The sequence below is a fragment of the Rattus norvegicus genome, chromosome 11 (assembly GCF_021556685.1).
Source record: "Rattus norvegicus strain SHRSP/BbbUtx chromosome 11, alternate assembly SHRSP_T2T, whole genome shotgun sequence".
In the NCBI taxonomy this organism is placed as follows: domain Eukaryota; kingdom Metazoa; phylum Chordata; class Mammalia; order Rodentia; family Muridae; genus Rattus; species Rattus norvegicus.
Window position 1 is genome coordinate 30,618,443 of NC_141544.1, and position 12,043 is coordinate 30,630,485.

Here is a 12,043-nt window from a genome sequence, read left to right on the forward strand (position 1 = left end):
AGAGGCAGGAGCTGATGCAGAGGCCATGGGGGGTGCTGCTTCCTGGCTTGCTCAGCCTGCTTTCTTATAGAACCCAGGACCACTAGCCCAGGGATGACACTGCCCCTCAGTCACCGATGAAGAAAACGTCCTACAGGCTTGCCGACAGCTTAGTCTTATGGAGGCATTTCTCTCTCTAACGGGTTTCCGTCCTCTCAGATGACACTAGATTGTGCCAAGTTGATATAAAATTAATTGGCACAACTACCATAAAGGTCAATCCTAAGAAAACTTCCCACAACTGTGAAATGGATCCAAACGGCTTCCACACTTACACTTAGTGGCTTAATTTCACAAAGTGTGAGACTGTGAGTAAAAATTTCAGATTCACAATGAGGGGAGGAGGGGGAGGGGAACACCCCTAAAGAAGGGGAGGGGGAAGGGTTAGGGGGATGTTGGCCCGGAAACCGGGAAAGGGAATAACACTCGAAATGTAAATAAGAAATACTCAAGTTAATAAAAAAAAAATTTCAGATTCAAGAATCACATATCGGCACCTCTACAGTAGAAGTTCTGTGTCCTCAGCTAATAGTCGTCGGTAGATGCTATTCACACTGCCTCACCATTGTACTTGACCTCCTTTTTAGGTAAGCTAGGATTCTATACAAATCGTGTTAAACTAGAGTTATTGGTGGGAAGCTCAGGCTTTGGAGAGACGCACGCCATTGTGTAACAAAACCTTCCCCAGGGAAATACAACACACAAGTCTACTCACCCCAGATGGGGTACTGATACTAGATCAAAGCACAGATATCACCAAGGTACAGTTTAGTAAACGAAGGCATTTTAGGAGGGCTACTTACAGGAGCAGAAATGACTCAAAGATGGCTGCATCATCAGAGCCCACCCAAGTGTGGATCACAGCTCACAAAGCTGGAGACCTGAAGCACATTGCACACACAGCCTGCAGGCAGCGCAACAGGTTAGAGAGTATTTGTTGGGGGCGGAGGGGCAGCTGAGTTGATCTAAATCTCTTGCACACAGCTGATCTGGTCTCAGAATCTGCCTTGGGGCTTTGTTCCTCTGAGAGTCTGCAGTTAAGCTCAGCTGAATCTTGGCAAAATTGGCTCATCTGAGAAACCTCTTTGCAGCTCAGCTTTCTTCTGTTTGAGAGCTCTCAGCTTTTATTGCTTACTCTGGCAGGGAGGGGCCCAGTGAATCTGGTCAGTTTCAGGGACTTCCTGAGGCTACTTTCAGTTGTTAACCTTCTTCTGAAAGTTTTTGCAGAGTGGAATGTTTTAATCTGGGAGGAAACTATTACAGAACCCCCTTTCTCTTTCTTCCCCACTTCTCTCTCTCACTTTGAATATACCACACCTGGAGCCCAAATGGACACGTTTGCAGAATCTGTCAGAGTTTATCAGAATTTATTGCTAGTTAGCAACCACAGATTATTTTAATCCAAGGTTAATTACTAATAGTAACTTGGAGCATACATTTTTCTATACAGACACACACACACACACACACCCCAAATCCCACCACACCACACCATTACATAATGATTATAAAAGAGTAAAACATATGTCCCCAGAGGTCAGTGACAACTCCTGGTGGCAGAGGCAGAGAGCTGCAGCACACAGAAAACAACCACAAAGTTCAGCTGGGCTTCCAAGGCTCAGGGCATCGGGAAGGGAATGTAGTAAGTACTGCAGTGTTATAAAATAGAGAGCGGCATGCAGGGCACGGGCAAAGAGAGGGGGCAGAGAAAAAGGGGTTGGCAGCAGAGAAGAGATACAGGGGACACAGGGAACACATAGAGAGAGAGAGAGAGAGAGGGGGGGGGGGGGCGGGGGAAAGAGAGAGAGGGAGGGAGGGAGGGGGAGAGAGAGAGAGAGCCGGTGGGAGCGAGCAGGTCCTTTTTTTTTTTTTTTTTTAATTTGAGTATTTTTTTTTTTTTTTTTTTTTTTTTTTATTAACTTGAGTATTTCTTATATACATTTCGAGTGTTATTCCCTTTCCCGGTTTCCGGGCAAACATCCCCCTCCCCCCTCCCCTTCCTTATGGGTGTTCCCCTCCCAACCCTCCCACCATTGCCGCCCTCCCCCCATAGACTAGTTCACTGGGGGTTCAGTCTTAGCAGGACCCAGGGCTTCCCCTTCCACTGGGAGCAGGTCCTTTTAATCACAGCACACTGCTGTTGCACCTGGAGGCCCGCAGGTCATGTCAGCAGGTCATGTCTTAAGCAATGCTAGGTTCCTGAGGGCAAGCCATCGTAATCTCCTATCTAACGAATGGAGGGTTGGAATTTCAAGCGTGTCACTGTCATAGTCAGGTTACTATTGCTGTGAGAAAACACCAAGAGCAAAGCAACTGTGGAGGACTTTTCCCTCCAAGTACTCTTCCAAACTACTGTTCATCATTGAAGGGAATCAGGACAGGAACTCAAACAGGAGGAACCTGGAGGCAGGAGCTGACAAAGAGGCCATGGAGGGTGCTGCTTACTGGCTTGCTCCCCATGGCTTGCTCAGCCCGCTTTCTTACAGAACCCAGGACCACCAGCCTGGGAATGGCACCACCCACAATGGCACAAAGTGTGGTCCAGATCAAAGTTGTATCTTCCTACCTCGAAAGGTCTGGATTAAAGGGATATCTTCTCTCTTCTAAGACCTGGATTAGAAGTGGGTCTTCTTCCTTGGAACATACGTCTTTATAAGTGGGGTGTTTTCAACAAATTCCTCCCCTTGGAACTCAGGGAAAAGGAGGAGGAAAGAGTATAAAAGCCAGAGGGGATGGTGGATACCAGGAGAATAAAGTCCTTTAAACAAACTGAGCAAAGCTCAGGATGAACTCACAGACCGAGGCAGCAAGCTTGGGGTCAGGTCCTCTACGTACACATAACAGCTTTCAGTTTATGTGGATAGTTTGCAGTATGCAGACCAGATTCTTGAGCCATCTCTGGGACTCTTTTTCTTCTGTTGCTTTGCCTTTTATCTTATTATATTGTATTAAAAAAAAGTGGGTCTTCCCACTTCAAATGATTTAATTGAAAAAAAACTTCCCTCACAGGTAGTCCAGCCATTTGTTTAATTCCAGATGAGGTCAATCTAACAAGCAAGAATAGCCATCACAAGTCCACCCCTTGTCACCTTGGCGCACAACGATGTCCCCTCGTGTCAGGTTTAATTTCCAAATGTAAACAATAGCCATGTCATAATTACACCTCACATGATATGACTATCCCACATACAAACACAAAGGCATTATAAGTTTAGAATAGGTGGCCATGTCCCTTGAGGGACATTCTTTTAGGATCCCAAACTTAAATGTGATAGCTACTAATATTCTCTGAGTTGATGTTAAATTACGTGACGAATAAACCATGGAAAGAAAACACAAATATCTATCTATATAAACCCATTAGGAAAATATCACAAAAACACGAATGTCAATTATAATCCTTGTTTTTACAACTGGTTACACACCCTTAGCTGGTGTTTCTGACTGTCTTCCTCCACTTTCCAGTCTCTATTCCTTCCTGGACACTTTTCCTCAGGAGTGACCTACGGCTTCATTCCTGACATGTCTGTCCTCTTTGTCATCCTGTGTGGATTAGGTTGTTGAAGTTTCTGGTTGGCTTTAATCACAGGATGTCTAAGTACCAAGAGACTCTCTACTAGATCACTTACACTCCAGACATATTCTTTCATACCTTCATGTGGAGAAGCAATCTAACTTCCCCCTGGTAATCCAAATCAATCATCCCTCCTAACACAGTTATTCCCCTTTTAGCCTGTTGTTGGCTTAAGGGCATCAGAAGCTCAAAGTGGCCTGAGGGAAGTCGGAGCTTCTAGTTCAATGGAATGTTTGGTGTGGTTCCTGGAGGGAGTACGCCACACTCCGGGACCAAAATTCTAGGCTATCAGAAATTAAGGTTATTGGAAAGGGAAATTTTCCTAGTGGGTCAGTAGAGTGATAGTGAATGGAACTAGTCCATTTTCTACCTCTTGATTCCTGCACCTGTGGATCCTGGCTATGGGAGAAACCATACCATATATGATTTGGACACTGATTGGAAGCATATACAATCTTTTGGAGAACCTTGTCCCAGCCGTCTAGGATAATGTCACCTAACCGGGGCTGGAATTATATCTTCAAAAGGCCGTTTTCTCTATCATGCCAGCTGCTTCAAGACAGTGGGGATATGGTAAGACAAGAGGATTCCATGACCACTGAATAAGGCATGGATGGTGGTTTTGGCAGAAGTATCATATGCAGGAAAGGGAAATCTATAACCAGAATAAGTACCTACTCCGGTAATGACAGAGTATTGTCCTTTCCATGGAGGAAGTGGTCCAACCTAGCACCAGGCTGATTGATCACTGGCTGGTACCCCAGGGATCAGTACTATATCTGGGGCTCAGTGTTGGTCTTTGCTGTTGGCAGATCTGATGCTCAGCTGCGGCTGTAACTGTGTCAGCTTTGGTGAGAAGAAGTCCATGCTATGGAGCACATACATTATCCCTGCCATCATGGCCGCATTGTTCATAGGCCCATCGGGTAATGACAAGAATGGCTGGGCAAAGAGGCTGACTGCCCACAGAAGGGGCCATCCTATCTTCTTGCTTCTTGAACTCCTCTTCAGCTGATGTCACCTTTTGATGAGCATTTACACAGGACTCAGTCTCTTCACATCTTTTGCCCATTTTGGAGAGATCTATCCTCGTGCTTCTTCCCCAGATGTTTTTCTCACCAGTTTTCCAATGATGCTCTTTCCATGTGCCTGACATCTGGCCAATCCACTGTCCCTGCACTGGCCAGATAAGAGCATCAAAAGGAGATATGGTAGGATCCATTACCCCCGCATCTTCTAACTGCTTGATGGTGACACTAATTTTTGTGGTTTCTCCTGGAATAAAATATCATTCTTTAAGTCACTATTTTTCCTGGCAGAGGTAACTCTAAAGGCTTCCATTTAGCCTTTCCAACCACAATAGCCCTCCTCTCACTGGTCAGGAAACCAACATGAGGATTCTGACTTTTTTCTAAGTATATTTATTCCAATTAGATATTCTGGGGAAATAACCACAGGATGACCCACTGGACCTACTATGAGTCAGACTTCTCCAAAAACTCCATTAATCACTTGATCTTCCTAAGCTCCTACTTTAATCGAAGGGCCACAGTGTTTTGGGGTGTCTTTTGAAATCAGCATCAGTTCGGAACCAGTACCCAATGAACCCTGTGTTGACCATTATGGGTCAGGCCATTACGGACATTGGTCCATCTATGTTGTCTGACTAAGATCACGTTGTTTCTGGAAAGTCAGTGCTGCCACATGGCCTCTGTTACCTCGGAGCCTAATAAACCCTTGCATTTTATTCAACAAAGCTTTTCAAATGGCTGGTGCCTCTTTCACAATTTTGCAGCTTAAAGGATTACTGAAGGACATGTCTTTTGGACCTTCCCACTGTGGAAAATTAGTTTTTTTTTTCCCTTGGATATTTTATGTACTTACAGTTCAAATCTTATCCCTTTTCACTCCTCTCCCATGCCCCCTCCCTGTTCCCCCTGCTTCTGTGAGGATGCTCCCACTCCCACCCACCTACTCCCACCTCAACGTCATAGCATCCCTCTATATTGAGGAAACAAGCCTTCACAGGACCAAGGGCTTCTTCTTCTACTGATGCCAGACAAGGCCATCCTCTGCTACATATGTGGCTGGAGCCATGGGTCCCTCCATGTGTACTCATTGGTTCCTGGTTTTGTCCTTGGGAGCTCTGGTAGGGTCTAGTTGGTTGATATTGTTGCTCTTCCTATGGGGTTGCAAACCATTTCAGCTCCTTTTAGTCTTTTCTCTATCTCCTCCATTGGGGTCCCCTTGTTCATTCCAATGGTTAGCTGCAAACATCTTCGTCTGTATCAGTAGGGCTCTGGCAGAGCCTCTCAAACACCCTTATCTGACTCCTGTTAGCAAGCACTTCTTGGCATCAGCAATTGTGACTGGGTTGGGTGGCATTCCACCTCATAGCAGTCAGAATGGCTAAGATCAAAAACTCAGGTGACAGCAGATGCCGGTGAGGATGTGGAGAAATAGATGCTGGAGAGGATGTGGAGAACTACTCCATTGTTGGTGGGAATGCAAGCTGGTGCAAGCACTCTGGAAATCAGTCTGATTATGTCTCAGGAAACTGGAGCATTAGGTTTTACATGGTTACCCACTCTAGCATTGCAATTTCCCTGAACCTTACAATCCCTTCATCAACACTAAGTCAACATGTATCGGGCATCTCCAATTCCCTTTTAGTAAGCCATCTTTTGACAATTGCTTCAGCCAACTATTCAGACTCGGGACACCCTTGTTAATTGTCCAAGCTTCCATATTAAACCCAGAATCCCCATTCAGTGGGCCCGTATCAATAAACAGCCTAATCCAGTTACATGTTCCTTCTACCATTGTCTCACCCCCTTAAAACCCACTCCCAGACTTCTGCTTGACTGAAGTGGCAAACCCTTTAAGCCTTTGAGCAGGGTAGCACACCTCCTCGTGGACTATACTTTTTCCCTCCCGAGTAGGAGCCTGCTTAGCCTTAAATCTGTTTATTTTTCTGTCTCAATTATTGTTCTGTTACTATGAATAGACACCATGGCAAAGGCAACTCTTACAAAATAAGGCATTTAATTGGAGACTTGTCTACAGTTTCGGTCCATAATCATAATGCAGGGAGCTTGCAGACAGGCAGGTATGATGCAGAAGTAGCTGAGAGCTATATCTTGATCTGTAAGGAGAGGGGGTAGGGTTGGGGTGGGGGGTGGCAAGAGAGAGACAGGGTCTTATGGGCTTTTTGAAACTTCAAAGCCTGCACCCAAGGATATACCTCTTCCAATAAGGCCACACCTACTGCAAAAGGATGCAGTCCCCAATACTTCTAATCCTTCCAAAGAGTGCCACTCCCTGATGGCTAAGCATTTAGATATATGAGCCTGTGGGGGCTATTCCTACGCAACCCTGCACACCTGCCTTGTCTCTTCTGGTTCAATAAGCCATTCCCAATATTCCATTACTAGCTGCTACTCGCTGAGCACTTCCTATGTGCTTTGCCGGGTGCTAAGCCTCTTTTAAAAAAAGTTTTATTTGAACACACTGTCTCTGTCTTCAGACTCACCAAAAGAGGGTACCGGATCCCATTACAAATGGTTGTGAGCCACCAGGGGGTTGCTGGGAATTGAACTCAGGACCTCTGAGTAGCCATTGGTCTTAACTGTTGAGCCATCTCTTCAGCCCTGCCAAGCATTTTTTCTTTTTTCTTTTTTTTTTCCGGAGCTGGGGACCGAACCCAGGGCCTTACACTTGCTAGGCAAGCGCTCTATCACTGAGCTAAATCCCCAACCCCCTGCCAAGCATTTTTAAATGCATGATTTCACTTCCACTTCTAAACAACTTGCCCACCCAGACCCCTAGTTCTTGGCCATTAAGCTGGTTTCTTCTGTTTTCTATCTCCTAATAAGGGGCTCTTGTGAATTTCAACATCTCTACAATTAAAAAAAAAAAAATGACCTGGGAAGAGCAACCAAGAGCAGGCAGCAAGGACAAGTCTGAGGATAACAGCATGGGAGAGCTGCAGGGCGGGATTGAACAGTCTCTTCAAATCCCTAATTTCCAAGAGCCACTCCCGTTCATTTAGCCACCCCCAACCAGTCTCACTTTTAAAGTTCTCTTGTCCTTGTGGGCTAAATTCAGGGCCAGGAGATTCAAAATCGCAAGGAGAACAGCCCCAAGTATTTAAACCCGTAGCCTTATTTTATAGGTCTAGTGTATGCAGGGGCGGAAGAAGAGCCTCCCCTGAGCCTTCTACAGGAACCTAGCCTTTCAAAAAGAAGGCATGATATTCGTGGAGCCTTCTGATCGCACACTCGCACATGGAAAAACGGGTGCCGGGAGGTCCTCACCCCTGACCACAGGATACAGTGACGGCTGTGGGGGACCGGCTGGTGGTGTGTAGAAACCTAGCTCAGGGTCTAGGGAGAGGGAACAATTCTGGCCTGGAGCCGGGCTCCGGGGGAGGGTGTGACTGCGGTTTCGGCTTTGAGACTGGCTCGCTGGTTCCCAGTTCACAAAGCAGCGATTGAACCAGGGGAAGAAAGCTCGGGAGAGCTGGAGGTGGCTCTCGGAGCAAGCAGGTGTAGGGCGCAAGGATTGCTGGAGCTGGAAGGTTCCCTGGAGGGGGGTGGAGGCGTGGGGAGGGGAAGGGGGCTTGCGCTGAGCCAGTTTCCATGGCAACCCCAGGGCGCCAACACTGTGGGCTCCTTGGGGCTCCCGATTGCTGCCGGAAGTGACGCGTTCACCTGCCGAGCTGGGGCGGGGCGCAGAGGTGCCTTCGCTGCTGCCACCGCCGGGAGCCAGTCGGGAGTGTACCAGGCTCTGGAAAAAGCAGGGCTACCCGAGCTGAGAGCGTTTACCTGCAAGCTACGGCCCGGCAGCTCCCATGGCGCTCCTACTGTGCTTCGTGCTCCTGTGCGGTGTCGCGGGTGAGTTGCGGCACCTCTCTGTCGTCCCAATCCTTTGCGCTCCCAGCTCGCGGCCTCCCGGGAACAATGGGGCGTGGGGGGAGGGGGAGGCTCAATTTGGGGGCGCTGCTGTGGAGGTGGCGAGTGGGCACCCATGCACGGGGCGATCAGACCACGCGCGCCAGCCGGGAGAATGCATCTGTCCCCGGGAGCCGCGCAGGGGGTGTGAGGCGCCTGGGAGGCAGCGGAGCCAGGACCGGATCGTCCGGTGGCGGTGGCGGTGGCGGTGGCGGTGGCGGTGGCGGTGGCGGTGGCGGTGGCGGTGGCGGAGGCTCACCGAGCGGCGTGTGGGGCGCGCCTCCAGGGCAGCTTACCCTAGGGACCACTTCGCTTTATCTGACCTTGTCTGTTTCCCGCGTCTCCCTGGGTGTTGTGTGCCGCCAGCCTTCCCCGATTTCCAAGCTCCAGGCTGCGAGTTTTTACGTATCGGGTAGTCCAAGCGGGGAGGCTGAATTACAAACGCCATTATTTGAGAGAAGACTGAGACGTTCGGTGTCAATCGTCCTGGCTACCTCTAGGAAAGAAGCACTGAAGCTGCTGGGTTTTTAGTCTCAGAAAACAGGCTGGCTCGACCGAGCAGCCCCGAGACGAGGGATTAGGAACCGACTGTCTGAAATCCGTGCTGGGGAGGAGTTAACCGGGTTTGTAATAAGTTGATTTTTTTTTTTTTTGGATGACGATTGACGTTCAGGTGGTGAGGTGTGTTGTGTTAGAAATCGCCTAGTACATCCTTCAGCTGCAGAGCGTCTTTTTCGGGAAACAAGGCGTTTAAAAAATGCCTGGACTCCGAGACGCGTAAGCATTTTAACACTTAGAAATTAATCCTTTTTCTAAGTGTGTTTTAAGAAGTTGATCTCATTTCCTATACTAAGCATTTGGAGGAATTTTGAAACCAAATGAGTCATAAAAAAGATTTACACATTCAACTCTAGGAGGCACACGCACACACAGTGTAGCCTCCGAAGATGGTTGGTTAGGGTCCCGGGAGTTGGGAAGGTTGTTAGATCTGTAGGGATGGCCCTCTGCTTCCTGCTGAAATGTTAATTCCATTGTTGGATGCCACAGCTGTGAACATTACTCATGGGATCAACATTCTATTAACAAGTCTGTCTAATCTGTGGATCTGAGGCTACCACACCACCTCCACCTTTTTTTTTTTTTTTTGATACAGATCTTTTAGGCTTGGCTGAAATTTTGAAAGTAAATCTTCTGGAAAACAGAAAGGGTCGTTGAACCAGTCTACTTGGTGAATCCCACCTTTGGTAAAACAAACCAAAGTTGAATAGTGTAAAGCAGAAAGAGGAGGAATGAACGGTGTAGGAGACAGACTACCTATCTTCCTCTTTTTTTTTCTTCTTGTGAAGCAATGGGGTATTTTTTTTTTCCTCTTCTGAAATACCCCTCTGGTAGTCACTCTTTCCATTAAGGCTATTTTAATATACTTAGCTATTCAGTTCATATAGTGTGCGTTAGGGTGTAGTCAACATACCATTGAAGGACAATTGCTTGTCGAAACAGGACAACTCCACTCCAGTTTTTCTGCTTAAGAACTCAAATTTCCCATTTCCCGCCCCTAACAACCCAACCAACCAACAAATAAAATAAATCCAAAGCCCCAAATTCAAATATCACAGAAACTAATTGGTGTATATGGCTTTGAGTGTTTTGTAGATCAGGCTCTTAGTGTAGTGGTGAGAAATCGAGTCCAGTGTTAATGCCATCAACTCTTCTATTTGCAAAGTAAGGTTTACTCATTAAATACTGCACTGCTACAGACTTTGTTTGCTAGTTTAAGAGTTTTGTATGATGTCCTGGATGCTGATGGGACTCTCGAGGCATAGTTACTGCCTATGTAGTTCAAAATCATATGATTAGGAGTGGCAGGGGAGCAGTAAGATGTAGTAGTAAAATTAAACCTTTGATTAAACAGTTGTAAGGCATGCTTGCTCTCCCCCCACTGTGCGAGCATGCCTGGCCTCCAACTTATGTTGGAGCATGACCTTGGACACTGGGTGGATGACCTTGAACACATGATCCTCTTGCTTTCTCATGCTAGGTTAGGAACTCAGTTCAAACATTCTACCGACTGAACTACCCACATCCCCATGCTGTAAGAGCTACTTCTCTAATGGCTAGTGGTTTTTCTTAAGGGTCTCTGTAGTCCAAGGCTTGTCTGGAACTCTGATGTGTAGACAGCGAATTTAGCAACAGGGCTCCTTCAGCCTCTCCCTGCTACTTGCTGGATTTACAGGTGTACTGCCCACACCCGGCTCCATGGGCTGTCCCTGCGTTCCTTTAATCTCTCGAGCAACACTCTCCAAGCTGTGTATTATAGTCATTTCTATTGTATGAGTAGAGAAACTGAGGCACGGAGGAGTGTGCAAATTAACATCCAGCGGCCACAGGTTTGCTGTTCATTGTGCACATGTCACCGTGAGATTATACCTTTGGAACAGACACTTTTCTCTTTGATTGCCTGTAATTGACATCCTCCCATCTGCCGCTGGTCACTTAGGAAGAACCTGCTGTCCGTTTGACCTTGTGGCAAACTCTGAAGGCTTTTATGACTTAGCCCTTTAATTTCATGGTCTTGATTGAGTGCTTTTGAGTCACTTCAAGGAATCCAAGACTTTTTCACGCTTAGGACACTGTCGGAAACTAATCTGCCTGAGGGAACCCCACGTACCTCAAGTTTTCTTCTCAGAGAGAGCCTCAGGTAGACCAAGCTGACCTCTAACCAAGGATGGGCCTTGAATTCCTGATTCTTCTGCTTCCGCTTCCCAAGTAGTGGGGTTATAGGTATGCACTACCATGCCTAGCCCAAACCAGCCATTAATCCCAGCCATCGGGAAGCAGAGACAGGTGAATCTCTACGAGTTCAAGGCCAGCCTGATCTACATAGTGAGTTGTGAGTTTCAGGACAGCCACGGTTATGTAGAAAGACCCTGTCTAAAGAACAAAACACAATAAACAAACAAAAAGCAAATCACCAAAAAAAAAAAAACCTAATCCTTTGAGGGTTTCATACATGTTTATGGCTCCTTCTCATCTTACTAGCCTCCAATTTTGTCTTCAACTCTTCCCAGATGAGCCCTCCCCGCCCCCGCTGGTTACTTCATGTCCTTTCATAGCCCAGCGAGTTCAGTCAGTGTTGTCTATATAAGCATCAGAGTGGAACCATCCATTGGAACATGGACAACATACCGGTCAGTTCCCGAAAATAACTCTGACTTTCAAAGCTCCTTAGCTGGAGTGAAGCTTTATGTGGTCCTTCTGATCTGTGGTGGAAATTTGACTCATTAGCCATGTAATGGTGGCCAAGTCCTTAGTATACCTCAGTTGCTTTGTGTGTCCAGAATAGGTGTACTGACTAAGGGATGGAGAAGGTGGTGGTGGTCAAAGGGTGCATGGTTTCCATTGGATCAGAGAGTAGTGTTAAGAGATCTCTTCCTGAACATGCTGACCATAATTGATAACCATCTTGAAAACTGCTGAT

The 12,043-nt window shown here is 46.9% G+C and overlaps 1 protein-coding gene across 3 annotated transcripts in view; it reads left to right on the plus strand.

The window, feature by feature from the left end:
• The first annotated feature begins 8,345 nt into the window (after positions 1-8,345).
• Cxadr (CXADR cell adhesion molecule) overlaps positions 8,346-12,043 on the plus strand; it is a 47,307-nt gene continuing 43,609 nt past the window's right edge. For 2 of the 3 annotated variants that reach the window (NM_053570.2, NM_001399207.1), the window contains 1 exon segment: positions 8,346-8,508. In NM_053570.2, coding sequence (NP_446022.1) covers positions 8,466-8,508 — 43 coding nt within the window. In that variant the 5' untranslated portion in view covers positions 8,346-8,465. 3 annotated transcript variants of the gene reach the window in all.